The sequence below is a fragment of the Morus notabilis genome, unplaced genomic scaffold, assembly GCF_000414095.1.
Source record: "Morus notabilis unplaced genomic scaffold, ASM41409v2 Scaffold256, whole genome shotgun sequence".
In the NCBI taxonomy this organism is placed as follows: domain Eukaryota; kingdom Viridiplantae; phylum Streptophyta; class Magnoliopsida; order Rosales; family Moraceae; genus Morus; species Morus notabilis.
This window is the reverse complement of record NW_010367627.1, coordinates 698,710-716,402: the sequence shown is the minus strand read 5'-3', so window position 1 is coordinate 716,402 and position 17,693 is coordinate 698,710. Positions and strand designations below refer to the sequence as shown.

The 17,693-nt window shown below is 33.4% G+C and overlaps 2 protein-coding genes across 2 annotated transcripts; one reads left to right on the top strand and one right to left on the bottom strand.

Annotated features, from left to right (window-relative positions):
* Window positions 1-1,479: 1,479 nt before the first annotated feature.
* Window positions 1,480-5,980, bottom strand: LOC21404205 (pectin acetylesterase 8). Its single transcript, XM_024175497.1, is given in 14 exon segments — window positions 1,480-1,858; window positions 1,994-2,139; window positions 2,219-2,324; window positions 2,707-2,784; window positions 2,889-2,942; window positions 3,169-3,229; window positions 3,330-3,454; window positions 3,534-3,620; window positions 3,753-3,832; window positions 4,050-4,179; window positions 4,389-4,471; window positions 4,608-4,654; window positions 4,656-4,736; window positions 5,627-5,980. Coding segments are annotated over 13 exon segments (1,203 nt in total). The 5' UTR covers window position 4,736; window positions 5,627-5,980; the 3' UTR covers window positions 1,480-1,732.
* Window positions 5,981-11,511: 5,531 nt separating this feature from the next.
* On the top strand, window positions 11,512-12,794 carry LOC21404203. The gene is made up of 4 exons (XM_010113217.2): window positions 11,512-11,930; window positions 12,030-12,148; window positions 12,374-12,488; window positions 12,692-12,794. The coding sequence occupies exons 1-4, from the start codon at window positions 11,767-11,769 to the stop codon at window positions 12,762-12,764; spliced, it is 471 nt and encodes a 156-aa protein (XP_010111519.1). The 5' UTR covers window positions 11,512-11,766; the 3' UTR covers window positions 12,765-12,794.
* Window positions 12,795-17,693: the final 4,899 nt, after the last annotated feature.

The following is a 17,693-nucleotide window of genomic DNA, read 5'->3' as shown; positions in this document are numbered from 1 at the left end:
GGTAATATTATTCTTCATAAGAAACATGTTTTATCACGTTTGGTTACACACAAACATAGTAGTAGTTACATCCCGTTTAATGCAATATTACAGATTCACAGGCAGCTCTTTCATTTGATTATAATTACATATTTACAGGAGGACTAATCTCATCCCGGTAACGAAAAATCTAAGAGAAATTTTATTTTGAGGAAGTTGGAGCCACTTTCTAGTAATGCAAGGATTGCAGATGTCGATATCTCCTGGTCCCAAAACTATTTGGGGCTTTTTACTCTAAAATATTCGGTTTTTACATAATGGACCCCGAATTTTTAAATTTAACAAATTACACCTTAAATTTTAAAATTAATTACAATTAAAATCCAATAGCTAATGTTGTTATCAAATTGACAGTTCGAGATACAAGATTTACACATGGCATGGTTTGAAAAGTGACGATATTTACCTTTCATGTGTGAATTGTGTGTTTTAAACCCTTAATTTAGTAACATCTATTACCTATTAGGCCTTAATTGCCACTGATTTTAAAATTCATAGTGTAGTTTGTCAAAGTTAAAAGCTCAGGACGCATTATGCAAAAAAAACAAATAATTTAGAGTGCAATGGTGCAATCTATCATTTAAATAATCAAATCCAAAATAAACCAAACCAAACCAAGTTTATTTTGTTTTTTTAATTGGTTTATACTAATATTTATTATTCCGTTTTGAACCATAATTAATTGTAATAAACATTCATCTATTGCTCAATTATAAATATCCTTAATTCAAGAAATAAATACTCAATTCATAACATAAATAAATCTTCTATAACAAAAATAAAATATTCAACTATGTCAGATAAAACGTACCTACAAACCGGTCTATTACAAAATAGTGATAAATAAAATAACTAATTATATTTTGAAAAAATTGTATAAAACACATATAACTTGTGTTTTATCTACAAACGGGTCTCTTACAAAATAGTGACACATAATAATATATAGTAAAATAAGTAATTATATTTTGAAAAATGTATAAAATACATATAACTTATGAAAGAGTTTATCTTATTTTGAGTTGTAGGTAGCAAAGTGAGATAACTCCTTTTTTTGGGGACTAAATTCAAAATTAACCGTAGGAAAAAAAAAATTAATACCTAAAAGAATGATTTGCTTTTAATTTCGTGTTTTTCCCCAAATTTTTCCTATGCGTCTTTCATTATCTACATTCATTTTCATCTTTCGGGTAGAATTTGTGATGCAGTGGTGTCACTCTTTTTTCTTTTTCTTTTTCTTTTTTTTTTTTTTTTTTTTTTTTTGCTAATCATGCAGTGGTGTCACTTCAACACAAAGGATGTGCATGGAATATGGATGGTCCGCAGCGTCGAAGGTCTGGTTCACTTTAAAGATTAAAAATAAATAAATAAATAAACAAATAAATCAGGTTCACATTTAACATTCTCAAAAGTCAAAAGCAGGCAGTGCAAATCAAGTCATTTTTAATTTTTAATCAAAAGATTAAATCAAGTGATCTTCATTGAGTACAAATAATTGATTACATAAACAATGAATGACAAGACAAGACACCACATTGGTGGCCCTTTTGCTTATTTGGAATCAATATTAATATGCTCATTTTTCTTTTCTGCCCCTTATCCCGTTACCAAATGCTTATGCTATATTCTTTGATGGAAACAGAGATATTATCTTTATTTCTTAACGTACTTGTAGATGACAAACTGGTCCCTTTCATTCTAGGTGGTCATTTGGATCGAAAACGCGGTTATGGCAAGTGGGGTTGCAAGGATAAGGGCAATCTATCTTCTGGAATGCACTCCTGTCATAAAACCAGTCTCCGACCGCCTTTGCAATTGTCTGCACCGGAGGAGATTTTCAAAACAAGAAATGAAGAATGAAGAATGAAGAATGAGATGAGAAGAACATTGTCCTATTACGAGTGTGTAATGAAGTAGTAATTAATGACGCAAAGATGAAGAAGCAGCCTCTTACCGTCGCCCCCAGCCTAGGAGAGTTGGCCCTCAACCACGTCTCCTGCATTTCAGTTTGGCAGTGGGCATAGCATGAATCTATGAACAACCCTTTGGAAAGGGAGTTGCCCACAACACTGATCGCCTTTAGAAACTCCAACCTAAAATCTGTTAAAAAATAAATTTAAGTAAATAAATCAGCCTTGCATGGTTTTTCAATTGCGTGAAAGCCTTCTCGATCGATCACCTTGCATGGTTTTGAGTTGAATACTCGAGCATTTCGTTATATCAAGCTTGCAGTAATGCCAGGTTCCATGAGGATCAGCAACACCAGGTGCCAAAATGTTCTTTATCTGAACAAGCACTACATGGTTCAGTTTAGAGAAATAAAAGGGAAGACTTGGAGATATTACAAGACCTTAATATCGCAGGATTCATCAATTAAACCAAAAATTATTAGTTTTTAGCTTAGAGAGCTCTCAAACAAATAATACTAAATAACTAGATCAATTCACTTAAAAGATACACGTAAGCTATAGTAGGCTTCATTCCGTGATTAATATGCTAAGCAAAGATATTAACCATTTTCTCTTCATTTTCAAACATACTTGTCTCAAACACGCAAATAAATTGAATGGATTTTACAAATAAACACTAGACTGTAAAAAATAAATAAATAAATAAAAAGCATCAAACTGTGATCAAAGTGCTTATTATGAACTAAAATAAGCTAACCTGCCATGAATCGTAGGCTGCATTTACAAAGAATATTGGTGTTTGGATTTGTGAGACCACATATTGTGGGAAGAAGCACTACAAAAATAGGGATGAAATATATATTGTTAGAACTTAGAATAGATAGAGGATATCAAGATGTTGAAGAGAAAATAATAAACATCAATAATCAAATTACTTACCAGCCCTGGACTCAATCTGGAAGTACAAGATGAAGGTAAATTCTTTGCAGAACCCTACAGACAGAAAATGTTCAAAACCAGGATTTGCAAGTTAAAAAGACTATCAGAAAGGAACGAGAAGAAACAGAAACTCTTTCTTTAATAAAAAGAGGGGAGAACATAGGAACTTGTCAATGATCATACATATATACCATGTGTGTGTGTGCGTGCGCGCCTATATATACACACACACACACACACACACACATATGAAGGGGAATCAAAGGAAGGAGAAGTATACATGTGTCGCGACGACTTCAGTATAAAAGGTTTCAATGTGTTTTGCTCCAGAAACATCATTCCTGTTATCAACAGAAAAAAAGAAAAGTTTTAGAGGAACACTCACAAGAAAATTTACGTGCAAGTGAGCTTGAGGGCAAGAAATAACTAACAAATGCTTACGTATTTATAAAATAACCAGCATCTGAAAGGCATTTTACTTTAGTAGTTGAAGGCATGAGAGATTTAAATTTATCACAGTGCAGAATGGACGCCAATCCACCAGCCGAGCAGCCGGAGAGGATCGCCTGTAGATTACAACTTACAAGTTTAGTTCAAGTAATGATAAAAAGAGGAAAAATCAGACAGCTAGACAGTGGCTCGTACATTTTGAGCATTTTTCATTCCTTTGGCTTGTAGATCCTCGATGATTGCAAGGAACACCCTTGCACCTCTAAAGTGGAGATTAGTAGCCTGCCAGTGCCAGATGACAATTCCATCAAAACCCCGCGGATTTACATACACACATGCATCTATATATACACACGCACACACATTTTAAAAAGGGAAAACGGCAAATATAGCACCGGTTAATGATTAACATACTGGATTTACTGCTTCCACATCACCGGTGAATGACGAACCGTCACAGTACCTGACCTTGATCCGATTCCAATCGTAGAAGTCTGGCATTGAAACAGAGATTAAGTTTTACTGCTTAAGGAAATTACACTCAAGTGACTTCAAGAAGATTCACATTAAAGTTTTTTTGTTCTTGTTAAAATTTAAATCTTAAGGGAGTGGTACTAGCTAATATTACTTCAGCCCCCCCCCCCAAAAAAAAAAAAAAAAAAAAAAAAAAAAAAAAAAAAAGCCTAAAGGAAGTGATTAATGAAATCATACCAGGATTGAATTTCTGTTTGTTGCTAAGAATCCCGGAAAATGAAAGCTCCTTTACCATTGCCTTGGATGACCCTAAACGAGTGTTCTTACGTGCGAGGCACGTAGTCACATTGTTACACCATCCTCCTCCCTGACCATCAAGAAATAAAATTAGCTCAAACTTAGCTTAAACGAGCGAGATCCTTGTCGTACTAGATTTGATGAGGGAAAAAGAAGAAAAAAAAACAGCACATTTCAACTACTTGGAACCACTTAAGCAGGTTTGTCATTAGTTATACAAAATTAATCTAATTAAGAAATTGGTATAACCTTATTTGAAAAGAAAAGGAAACAAATTACCTCAATCTGAACCAACCAATTGTTGACTCCAGAGCCAAATCCATGAGAAAAGTGGTAAGCCGGCGGGCTTCCGTCCAAGCAAACTGTTAAACAATAAAACAAAAACATTCTGGTTGAAATGAATACAGAGATGAATGAATGATGCCAGGGAAAAATGCCAACAAGAAACAGAAAATGAGTTAGGGTCGGTGAATTGTCGAAGAATATTATTGGTGTTACCGGCTCCTTTGGCGACCGCATCTTGGACGTAAGTTATTCCTACAGGAATCTTGCAGCAGCAATGGGATTGTGAGTGTACAAACTAGTAGAAGCCTCCCCAGCCACTGGCCAAATCTTGTATTGACCATTCTGCAAAATTACCAACCAAAACAAATTCTTTATATAGCAATTGATAAAGTAGGATATAACAGAGAAGAGAATTCTTCTTTTATGTTTTAAAGAAGCGAAAAAACGAAATAGAGCAGAATATTCTGTCCAGTTAGTAAGTTTTGGCGTTGAGTTGGCCATTGATTGGACGAGATCTTGATGTTATCAAAACAGAAAATTCCTCTTTCAAATATCAAGAGTAAGCTATTGCGATTTTACACTAGATAATTCAATCATAAATGCTGGTGGAGTAGTTCCAAAGCAGATTGAATAAATAAAACAACTCTATGAAATAGACTATATAAGTCTATACATGTACATATACATACATATATATATATATATGCCTAAGTCAAAAATGTAGCATAAATAGTAAAACCAATCATGGCTCTATCATCATCATAATCATCATCATCATAATCATTTCTCAAAAAGAGAATAGCTAAGAATCAATCAAGTATAAGAATACATACGATTGAGAAAGGAATAACAACAATTAAGAGCCCGTTTGGTTATGGATTAGAACCATGAGATTAAAATTATTTTTAATTTACGTGTAAAAAATACTGTAACAAACCATATTCCACTCAGAGAGAACGAATCATCCAACTAAACGGGCTCTGAATGATTATAATAACAGAGGAAATAAATAAATAACAACAGTAATGATAATAATAATGGCATTATGGAAATGGTGAGTGCTCGACATTAAGCAAATTACATTATATCGCAAAAGAAGAAATTAGCATTTGATTAGATTTATGAGAAACGTTGATAAAACGTTTCCTTTAATCTTGTCATAATGAAATGCAGAAAACTCAAAGGCAAAGAGGAAAGGGATGATAATATTGATTTGATTCATTATTTGTTACCTGAGAATTCAGAGTCCAAATAATCTCTCAATTCAAAGCACTCACTGAAACAATGCTTATGCAGAGAGAGAGAGAAGACAAACTCAGTTGAGTTCAATGCTTAAACATTATTGGTTTTAACTTTTTGAAGCAAAATATATAGTAAAGAGACCAGAGATCCGCCCCCAAAAAAAAAATAATAATAATAAAAGAAAAAGAAAACTTGCAAGAATGGAGAAGAGAGGAAATGCCCTTTATATAGAGTGTGCGTAGAGAGTAGAGAGTGTGAGCTTAACACTCTTCTCTTCGGGCTTCAGCTTATGAGCTTAAGCAGCCAACCCGAGAGGGAGAGAGATATAGCCGACATTTGTTCTCTCTCTCTCTCTCTCTCATAAATTATTAATAATTACATGACATTAATTAATTAATAAACCAAAAGCCGATCCGAAAGGGCTTGGGAATCTTCTGTGCTGACCCGACCCGGATAGGGCTTAGACAGCTGCAAAGCACACGCCTAGAACCAATCCTTGTCGGTTCACGCGTCATGAAATCAAATGACTGCCAGAAAATTAAAAATAATAATAATAATTAATTAACCTAAGAGCAGTACAACGATAAGTTACATGCAACGACCAAGTTAGGATTTTATTTTAGTGGGAGCACTTACAAATTTTTTTTTATATTTTTAACTGTTTTTTTTTTATAGTTATAAACAATTTTCTTTAAGAAATAAATTATAAATACTCAAATTAAAGTTAAACTCTAAGATTAAGAAATAAAATGTACACATAATTAATTAACACAAACTTATTATGTTAAAATAGTATTAACTTAAAATCAAACAGAGCTTTTTATAAAAGCTAGAAGAAAAAAGTAGATAATAAAAAAGAAATCAAATATTATTTAAGATTATTCAACTAAAAGAATAGTAACTTTCTAAGAGATTAAGTAAGAAAACTAATTTAATAACTTAAAATAGTGGAATAGGTTCAAGAAAAAAAAATAATCAATCACCTTTTATAAAAAATATATTTTGATGGGGCACATTTATAAAATTATGTGAAATTATAAATAAAGTTAAATAAATAAAAAAAGTTCCTCATAAGTCCTCGGGTAGCTCCGTCTATGAATAGAGGTATAATTAGATGGAAGAGTTGAGTTAAAAGGCAGTGAATAACAACTTTAGCAAACTTGATAAATGCCGCAAGAATGAAAGGTATGATTTCTCCATCTTATAATAAAGCGAATTTATAAGGCCTTACAATAATAACATTTCATCTTCTTATCCTGATCGTGATCATCCGGACTACGTAAAGCGCAGGGAGGCCAGCAGTAGGAGCAATGCATCCATCACAGACACGTCAGAAATGGCGTCCGAGCAGTTCTAGTCGTGATTGTGGGACCCGCCCGCTTTGGAAAGTGAAACGTGGAAAATGGCTATTTGGTGGGGGGGGGCGGATCAAGTTTTCAATGAGGCACGTGATTGACGGTGATCAATACCTAGCTGTGGCTGTAGCGGGCCCCACGCGTATGTATTCTGCACTTTGGTAGGTCATCTCTTCTAAATCTAATCAATACTTGCCAACTGTTTCATGTTCGTCTTGCACCGTCAACATCAAACAATATTACAATTCAACTAATCTCCATACATTTATTTACTCTGAAATCAAAGCTTTTTTTTCTTCTACCTAAATTGATTTCTTTTTATAGATAGATACATACATTTCATCCTCTCCAACTCGACCCGATCTCTCATCAACTTCTAAATTCAGGAAGCCAGCACTTCTCATGAAATTTTCTTTTTGACTTTTATGAATACTAGTTGAAATTCAACTCGCGAGATTGTGCAAGTCAAAATAAAAAATATATATATATTTATTAATGTCTCATTTAGAGAATTAAAAAACGTATAAGGATAAGCAACAAAAAAAAAAAAAGGAGGAAGACAAGAAAAAGTATAATAGGACAAAAAAAGACGAATGTAAAAAAGGTATATAAGAAAAAAAAAAGGAAAAAAAAAAAAAAAAAAAAAAAAAAAAAAAAAAAAAAAGATTCGCACGGCAGTGTGCGAAACCCATTTTTCCTTACTATATAGATATAGGATGGGATATCATCCATGAATCGTATGCCAAGTAATTAAAGCTGATCATACTCTTCTTATATTCTATTGTAAATGTAGTAATTAGTTGCAAGAAAACATCTACACTATTATTATTATTTATTATTCTATGATTGCAATAATACATTATAAGAGTCAACATTTTAATACGACACTTAAAATTCTAGCGTCAATTTCATTGAAATTATTGCTTCATGAGACAAGTGGTTGACAATTATTATAAATCCTATTTATTGATTTTGGATGCATTTCAAAGTGGCTGCGTGCGTAGGTTCGTATTCTTCTACTCCATACACAAATATAAATTAATTCGACTATTGACTTCTGATCATAGTTCTAATAATGTAACTAAAAATTAGTTTAAATTTTATTTCTTATTTAGATTTTATAGTACTACAAAACGTAAATTTAATCCACACAAAATTATATATGGGTTAAAACTCAAAAGTTTAAACCCACATAATTTAAGCTCGTAAAATAAAAAAGCCCTTAATAACATTACGTAAAAACACGTTCTCCTTTAATAATTTTATATAAATTTTCTCAAGTAATAAAAAATTTTAAAAAGATGAGGTGAAAAAAATAATGGACAAAAAAGATGTAAATAAAAAAAAGGAGGACTAAAACTAAAGCGAAACGTTAAAAAGTAAGAGAAAAAAGGCGAAATGTTTAATCATTGAAGATATCCATTGAAAAACGAGTTGTTTTTTTTAAAGGAAAATAAACTAGTTGTTTTTTTTTTATGAGAGTTTATGGTAGGGGCAATCTTTTTCCCCTACTAGAAAGGTAAGATCAATAGTTATGTGTAATTAGATTTATGTTGGATCTCCATGTTTTAAAGAGAAGGAAAAAAAAAATAAAAAAGGCAACAAAAAAAGGGAAAAAAAAAAAAGACGAAGGAGGAGGTCAATAGATGTCTCTCTAAGTTGACTTGGTTGCTTTTTAAATTTAGAGGTTAGATTGAATATATAAATAGACGTGAAAAGAACAAATAAAGGGGTTTTTTGTGAACTTGAATTGTTTTAATTGGAGTTATAAGGTGAAATTTGAATCGAGTGTTTAGTAAAAGATTAATGTGACATTTAAAATTTGAGTTTTATATTCACTTGCACTGATTTAAACTCACAACTTACACACGATATTGCATTGGATTTATATTAAAAAATTAATGAACATTCACGCCGGCAACCAATTTCTGTCAAATACCTATTGCAATGTGCATATATGCTGCCATGTCGTTTCCTATATAAAAAAAATCTGCCTATATATATAGATACTAATCAATTCAACTGTTCTTCATTACAAACCCATATTAATATGTTACGAAATACTTAAAACCATGGCAAGTGCACCAAGGAGGGGATTGATGACGTTGAAGTTCGGTGGTTTTATAAAATCAAACGGAAGCTTATCTATATCACCGTAAGTACGAGGAAGAAGTACTTAGAAATGGTAGCACTTAAATATTACCATTCATCCCGTGACCCCCTATTGCTTAAATTTTGGTAAACAATGTATAAGAAAATAAAAAGTTGTTCGTCTACATTCATATTCCTAGTAAATCTTAGATATCCTTGAAGCACAACAATGTGCTAAGGCGCTTAAAATAATCACTACGCATATGAATCTTGTTCCTAATAACGTTATCATGTCCATCAAGTAAGTAATCAACTCGCATATACCTGTCATGGCAGACGTGTGCTTTGATCGAGGTGATGGTCTATCCATGTACGTGTAGTAATACCACAACACACAAGCGACGGCTGCAAGTTCATATTCATCATCCGAGTTATCTCTATCTTTATTATGATTTGATTGATGTGAAGAACTTTCATTCCACATGATGTCCTGCGAAAAAAATGGATAATCAACATGTGAGTTATAGTAGAACTTGAGACTCACCATTAGACATTAATTATTGTAAAATTACTACAGCCCAAGTATGCAATGACGAAATACATAACAATCTCTGTTATGAGCTGGTTCTGCAATATAATGGGGTCTCATGTTATTACTATAGAAATCAATGTCTGGTTTGCCTTGACGTTATCTCTAAGGAATGACTGAGCCTAAAGAACCATGCATATCCTAATGCGACAACGGAATTTGCATCACAACATTTGACAAAGTCTTCCAATGACAAAAAATGTTTGATAGCTCACGAACTATACTCATCGAATGTTGATTGTCTTACGGAGAGGTAGTAATAAGTCACACAAGTACACAAACGACAACAGAAATGTGTGACCAGATATGCAAACGACACAAGTACACTTTGTTAGTTTCTGAATCGAATTCGGATGCGGAAGTGTGAGGGTAGCAGATCGTGTATAATAAAAATTTTCATAAAACTTTTAAAATACTCTATAGATTATATTAATTTATGCACGAATAAATTAATCACATTAATTTATTAATTAAGAACTCGAATAGGAATTATATCTAGTGATTGATTAGGATGATAACTTGAGTTCTTTGATCTCGAACAACGACATCCAAAAAAGGGAAAGCCACTCAAAATGACGATGACAACAGTTGCGAGTGAAAACATCCACCGGCATGTGCACAGGCAATGGAGGTGTAAATCAATATGGGAAAGATCTTACCGTGTTTGATCCGGTAGAGGACAACGGTTGATCTGCTTCGACAACGGCCAAACGCAACTATAATAGACGTCGTTGTGGATAGGGATACCAGCACCCATAACAAAAACCTCCGTTCCAGGGAGCACACTTTGGAGGTCAGAGACGGCGTTTGGCACTACATCGACTCAAGATCACGGCCAATGGAGGATGCCGGTCCACTCGCGTGGGATCGATTTCTCACGTGTTGAATCTCCGAAGGAGACGGCCGACAACGGAATGTAGTCGGGATTCGCTAAAATTGGCAATCTGGGATGGGTTTGAACGAGATGTACATGTAACTTTGTTCATCGGGGATGGGTATTTAGGGGATGAAGCGATTTGACCGTCGGTAATGGAACGCTGAATAAGAATATGGACTGCTGCCAGGAACCCAACTCGAATCGTCGGTTGATTTGAGGGGAATCTGTTGGCTTTTTGCAGAGCAGAGCGGAAGCTTTCTCTTGAGAGAAGGAGCAGACTAACGAGAAGAAAAATGTCAGAAAATAAGAATCCGCACTGTAGAGAATAACTCGAGTAATGCGAGTTTGAGGGGTGTATGAAATTCACTTACTTGAGTTATTACTCGAATTTCAAATACAAGTTTTAGTTCCCAAACACGTATTTCAACCTAAAATTCAACTCGAGTTGGACTTACTGAGTTTAATCCACAAAGTAAACGCCCCTAAAATGAAAAAATAAAAAACAAAATAAGATCAAAAAGTAGAAAAAGACATACGGTAGAAACATTCATAAAATAATAAAAGTAAAAAAGTAAAAAAGAATAAAGAAAAAAATATAAAAGACTACTATGTAACATGACAGTTTGAAAAGCGTTTTAAGAAAGCATTATAGAAAAATGTAAAGATAATTTTTAATATAATAAAAATTTAAATGAAAAATAATTAAGTACGGACACATATAAAAGAATACGTTTATTGGAGCAAAGTGAGCAAAATTTTTTAGAAAAACATTTACGTAAAAAGAATAAAAAAGAACAAATTTAAAAGAATAAAAAATAAAATGTAAAAAAGGGCAAAAAGAAAAAAAAAATGAAGAAAGATTGAGAAGCCGTCACGTGACACTGTAAGAACTTTTGACTTTATTAGGTACGGTTAGATTTTAAAAATTATACATTTACTTTTTTTATTTATTTCTTACTGAGTTGGGTGAACGGAAGAGTCAGACTAGAGGAATGGCGAGGTAACCCTCAGACCAAAGCAGACGGAAGAGGCGTATGAAGTTGGGGTTGGGAAGTCGAATATTTTGTGCTGAAGAAGCCCTTTTATCGTCTGCAATTGATTTGAGTCTTTGAGCAAAATATAAACAAAAAGGGTAATTGAATTGGTCAGGAATCCAATTCCTAATCGAAAGGAGGGCTTTCGTTTTTATTTGCATTTTAAATAGGGTTTGAAATTTGAATGGATTGGAGTTTCGTACATAAGACATGGGAGAAGTGGGCTTCTGCAAATGTCGGCGGGACTTCTTCTTCTCCTCCTTCTTCTTCTTCTTCCTCGGAGCCATTGAAATGCGCATTTCTTCTCAACTACGACCCATCCGGACCCTCACGCTTACTCTCCACCATGTATTCTCGTCGTCTCTCTGTCGTCTTCTTGTTTTTTCTCCTTCTTTCTTTGTAATTGTTCTTTTCTTTTAAAATTTGTTCCTTGTTTGTCTGTGGCAGTGCGGAACGAGAAGGGAATGTGAATGGGAACGGGAATGGGATTGAATTTGCCCAATTTATCGACTTCATCAAACGTCACAAATTTCAAACTGACACCTTCATCATCGCCTCTAACCAATGTAATCTTCTCCTTTTCTTCATTCTTATTTTTGCAATACTCATTTATTTATTTCAAACTCTGCTCTTTTTATTATTATTATTAATTTTAATTATTTGTGGTTGCAAACATTACACATTTACATAGGTAGGTAGAAAACTGGTATGATGTGAAATGTAATCCCTTGTTTTCGGTGTTGCGTATATAATATAATATATTTCTGCAATTTGGGATTTGAAATGGACAGATGTGGTGACATCAATCCATGAGAACTGGTTGAGTGCAAGGTGCATCAACACGTCAAAGCCTGCAGGTGAAGGTGCCGTCATCATCCTCACTTGTTCCTTTATCTTGCTCGCTCTGTGAGTCTCTCTCTCTCTCTCTCTCTCTCTCCTCACGCCCTTGTTTTCCACAATTTATTCGCTTCATACGATTTATGATCATAAAATCATGTGTGTTCTTTCTAATTCAATTTTACAAAAAGATAAAATAAAGAATGGATCTTTCGAGTTGTTACTTCTTTCTCGTGAGTTTGGCTGTAAAATGGCATTCGTTTTTCCACCAGGTATGATGGTTCTATCGGCTCGGCATCTCGTGCTATGATGGCTGCTGATCAACTCGCCTCGCAATTAGGCTAAAGAAATTTGTAATGAGATGTTTGTTTTAAGAATTCGTCTTTAATTTTAAATTATAATTTTTAATTTTTTTAGTATTTTTTTTTATAAAAAATTTAAATTTTAAAACTTAAATTTATTGTAATATGATTTTAAATTTATCAAGTAAACGTTGCTATAAACTAGTGTTACTCTTCAGTCTTCACTAGTCTAGTCCGTACAGCAGACAGATTCAGATGAGCTCAGTGTACTCGCAAACACTATTATTATGAAATTAATTAGTCAAAGTGCAAAGGAAACATTTTATGCAACCATGGGAATAATACTATTATTATGTTGTTCCCTCCCAAGACTCCTAAGTCCTATCCTATGTATTGATGAGCTAAATAATACTATTAGAGCTGTTTGTTTTAGCTGAGGTGAGCTTCTTCAAAACTGATACAATCTGTTTATGTATTTATTTATTATTTTATTTGAAATTTTTGTCCCACCCCTAAGCAAAGCTTTCATCTTCTACATACGTAAAACCGCAATGATGCTTCATTAGAATCTTATGCTAGTACATAAAACCCAAAGAAAAAGAGTGCAAGATCAAAGCTAAGGTTGGAAGAGAGAAAAAAACAAACAAACAAAAGTTGCTTTACCAAAAGATGAAACGTCAATGCCGGAAGCCATCCAAATCAGACACGTAGGACCAAAGAAGCGCAAGATTTTAAGAATTCTTTTTTACATTTTTGAGTTAGGGTAATTTAAGTGATGATCTTAAGTTGAGTTTGAGTTATAACTTGAGTTGAAGTTGTAATTTGAATTTGTGTTTGGATGTGCACATTTGAGTTGTGATTTGAATTGAGAATCTTTTTTAGTTTATTTTTTGGTGGGTCAAAACTTAAATTTATATTTAAATAGTATTTTAATAAACATTCAATGGTGATGAAAATTTTTAATAGGGTATATGGGTGAGATTTTATTCGTCTTTTTGTTGTGAATGTACAAAAAAAATCATCTAAATCAGAATTAAAACGAAAAAGTTATGACATTTTTAAGAATAGAAAAAAATATTATTCATTAACTTGAGTTTGAGTTTATGAACTTGAGTTGAAAGGAAATCTTGAACTCGAATTTAGCCCCAAACTCGAGTTCAAACTCAAATTTTACAAACGAATATAAACTTAAATAAAATTATAACTCGAGTTCAAACTTTTTATGAGTTTCGTCGGAAAAGAACAACCTTTAGAAACCAAAGCCAATCTTGTAAGCCATTTGATTCTCTTCTCTATAATAAATGGGTGGAACTTTGAAATCAATAGAGTTAAGGTGATCAAGAGTAATGGACGAACCAGGTTTATATCCCCAAAGGCACTTTTTTGCTGCGAACCTCTCAAATGTACATCCTCATATCATATATGTTTGGCCTATATGTTTTCTTTAAAATAAAAAAAAAAAAAGTTACTCTTAGAAATGGTTTTTGTTTGGTTCTTTTTAACTATTTTAAACTATTTTTTAAATTTCCTAACAAGTTTACAAATATCAAAAATCTAAATAGTAAATGGGAATATAAAAAGAAAGAGATTATTTATAGTTGTCTTATTAAAAATCTTTTCAGCAGAGTAAAACTTTCGTAAGGAAAACAAAACGTATGCTCAAGATAACTAAACATAAGATTTTTTTTCAGATTACAAAATAAACATAAAAATCAAACAAATAGATAAAACAAAAAAACATCTTGAAGTGATATAAGTATAATTATATTATACTTATTTTTAAAAATATTTTTTCTTAAAAGATATATATGTTTTTTAAAGATACCTCTAAATTGGCCGGCCCATGTATCTAAGTATGAAGGCCCAACCCAGCACGACCGACTTATGTTGGTGTACTGGTCTGGGCCTTGAAACAGTGTCAGATTGTGCCCACAAAAACCAACGCTGCACAGAGAGGGCTTTGGTCGGTCGATGGACCTTCAAACATGGTAATCACAACAATAGAGAAAGGGTTATATGAGAAAAAATGGGAAATACTCCCAAACTAGTACCCAAACAATTTCTAACCCTCAAATATTAAAGGCTCGTTTAGTTCACTGATTCGAGTTGATATGTGATTTTATGTGAGCTTTTTACTGTAGTAAAAAAATTAGATGTGATTGTTTCTCATAACTTTTTACTGTAATAAAACTCGAATTTTAAACTCGAATATGTGAAATGAACGGGGCCTAACTAATTGATTTCTACCCTTTTTACAATTAAAATAATCAAAATAGTTAAATTAAACATTTTTAAAATTCAAAGTCACCCTCGGTGGTTCATTGGTAAATATAAGATATGTCAGTGGTCTCCCATCATCGGCCGGCCTAACAGTCTCTGGCCATAACCTAACATGTTATGTTCCATAACTTGACAGGTTACACCTGCCGCCGGTCATAACCTGATAGGTTATGGTCCATAACCTGATAGATTACACGGCTGTTGGTGGGTCTCCGGCCGGGCCGCCGACCATAACCTAACAGATTACATCGATTGCCGACAGGTCTCCGGCCGGACGCCGACATAATCTATCAAGTTATGATCTGTAACCTAACAACTTACACCGTCACCAACCATAGTCTATCATGTTATGATCCATAACCTGACAGATTAGGCCGGTCGCTGGCGCCGACCATAGACTATCAGGTTATGCTACATAACCTGACAGATTACGCCAATCGCCAACTTCCAATCACCAACGTCGACCATAGTTTGACAGATTATGATCTATAGACTACCAGTTTATGCTTCATAACCTGACAACTTATGCTTCATAATCTGTCAATTTATGAGATTGTGATCCATAACCTGTCTGTTTATAATCTATAAACTTTCAGATTATGTTCATAACCTGATAGATTATGCTTCATAACCTGTCAAATTATTAAGCATAATATGCTGCATTATGTTGTTTTTTCAACAAATATCACTAAATTTACAGCAACAAGAATAAAATTGAAAAATTCACACATTATTTCCCTGCCATTGATTCAAATATTATTCTCCTGATTCTATATTGTCAGATTATCAAAATATCAAATAATCCCAAGTATTTTCCAATGTCTTTTTTTATCATTACCATGCAAAATAATTTGATTGTTTGTATGCTTGACTTGTTTGTTGGTTTTGCTCTACTACTATGATTTCCTTGCATTGTTGAGCACATAACTAAGAGCACTTAGCCATTTTGTGAACTTAGAGAAAGTTTATGTGAATTTCATGTTTATTAAGATCTCACCAGACTCTAGAACTTGTTTGATTATCACTCGAGGTGAAATCCCAGGCAATTTATCACTAAGGAAATGATTTAGGCCATTTTTAGATCGTTTGAGCCATTTGAGCTTACCCTATATAATAATATCCCTAGTCACCTCTTTGAGCCTGATTAAACTTTTCTTTGTCATCCACATTATTAGCTTAGCCTTTAAATAAATCCTATCATTCACCCTTTCCCTTGAGCTTGTTGATTATTCTAGGATGCACGTTGAGTTGTGTTTGGAATTGGAAGGTGTATTGATATTTTCTATAATTTGTTTGATGGCTCCAATGAAATTATGTATTTTTCGTATTAATCTAAAAAAAAAAAGAAAAAAAAAGAAAATCCAAAAAAAAAAACAAAACAAAACAAAAAAAAAAAGAGAGAGAAAGAAACAAAGAGTGGAGACAAGAATGTTGATGGCAAATGGCGGACGTATTGGGATATTGAGTTAGAAGTTCTACAAGAGGATCCTAGAGTAATTGATGAGTTTATGAAATTTAGAGCCTTATTGATATCCTTTTATCCTACCTTAATCCCTAGCCATTCAATTCAAGCTTAATAAAGACTTATTGATCCTTGGTGGGTTGTTGACCGACATTAGTGGAGAGTGATAAGAAAAGTAAGCCTATAGAGTTCGAAAAATCAGAGATCTACCTTGATTCACTTAATTGCATAAACTAATCTGAGTTGCATTTGGATATGTGTAATTGATAATTCACACACACACATAAGGAGTCTTAGGTGGGGTTGAGATTAGCATTCGAGTTGAAATTCTAAACTTGCAAAAAGTTTAAAGTCTTTCTTAAGCTGTAACTTATGTGAGATCTCTGAGGCATTTTTTTTTGTGAAACAACGCCAGGTCAATACTCAAGTAAGGTTTCATTTATTTATGTTTCCTATTATTCATGCTTTCATTTCTTTTTAGTTTTCTTTCTTTCATTTTTGTTTTGCTCGAGGACTAGCAAAATATTAAGTTTGGAGGTATTTGATGAGTGAGTTTTATTCGCTCATTTAGTATCATTTTACACTTAATATCTAGTTGGGTTTTAAGGTTTTTGTTAGTTTTTATGTGTGTTTTTATTATTTGTTTGAAGGTTAGGTGAAAGTCTATGATTTGGAAGGTTTTGGATAACTTTTGGTGGAAAAAGACAGCAAACATAGCGCTTAGGCGCTAATTTGTAGCGTTTTGGCACTCAGTTTTACAGAACCAGGAATTTGGGTTGAATGGGTAGCGTTTTGGCGCCCACTACAGCATTTTGGCGCCCGTGATTTTTCACAGCCAGCGCCACAGCGCTACGACACGAGAAAAGACGCGTTTTGAAGGCCAATCGTGAGAAAACTTACCCGTTTTGACCCTAATGCTTGAAAACCTATAAATAGATGATTCTAGGGCAATTAAAGGGGACTTTTTAGACTGGAGAGTGACGGCTGACCTTTGAGAGGAGATTCAAGAAAAGAAAGGAGAATTGAGTACGGAGAAGAAGAACGGCAAAAATCCGGAGACGGAGACGCTTCAATTACTCCAAACTAGTTATTTTCTTTCATTTCCAATGATTAAGACTTTGTTTAGGAATTTATCTTATTTAGAGATTAATTAATTTCTTTTTCTAGGGCTACGATGTAGCCGGATTATGAATGTTCAGATTCTCAATCTTCTTTTTAAGTAATTGATGT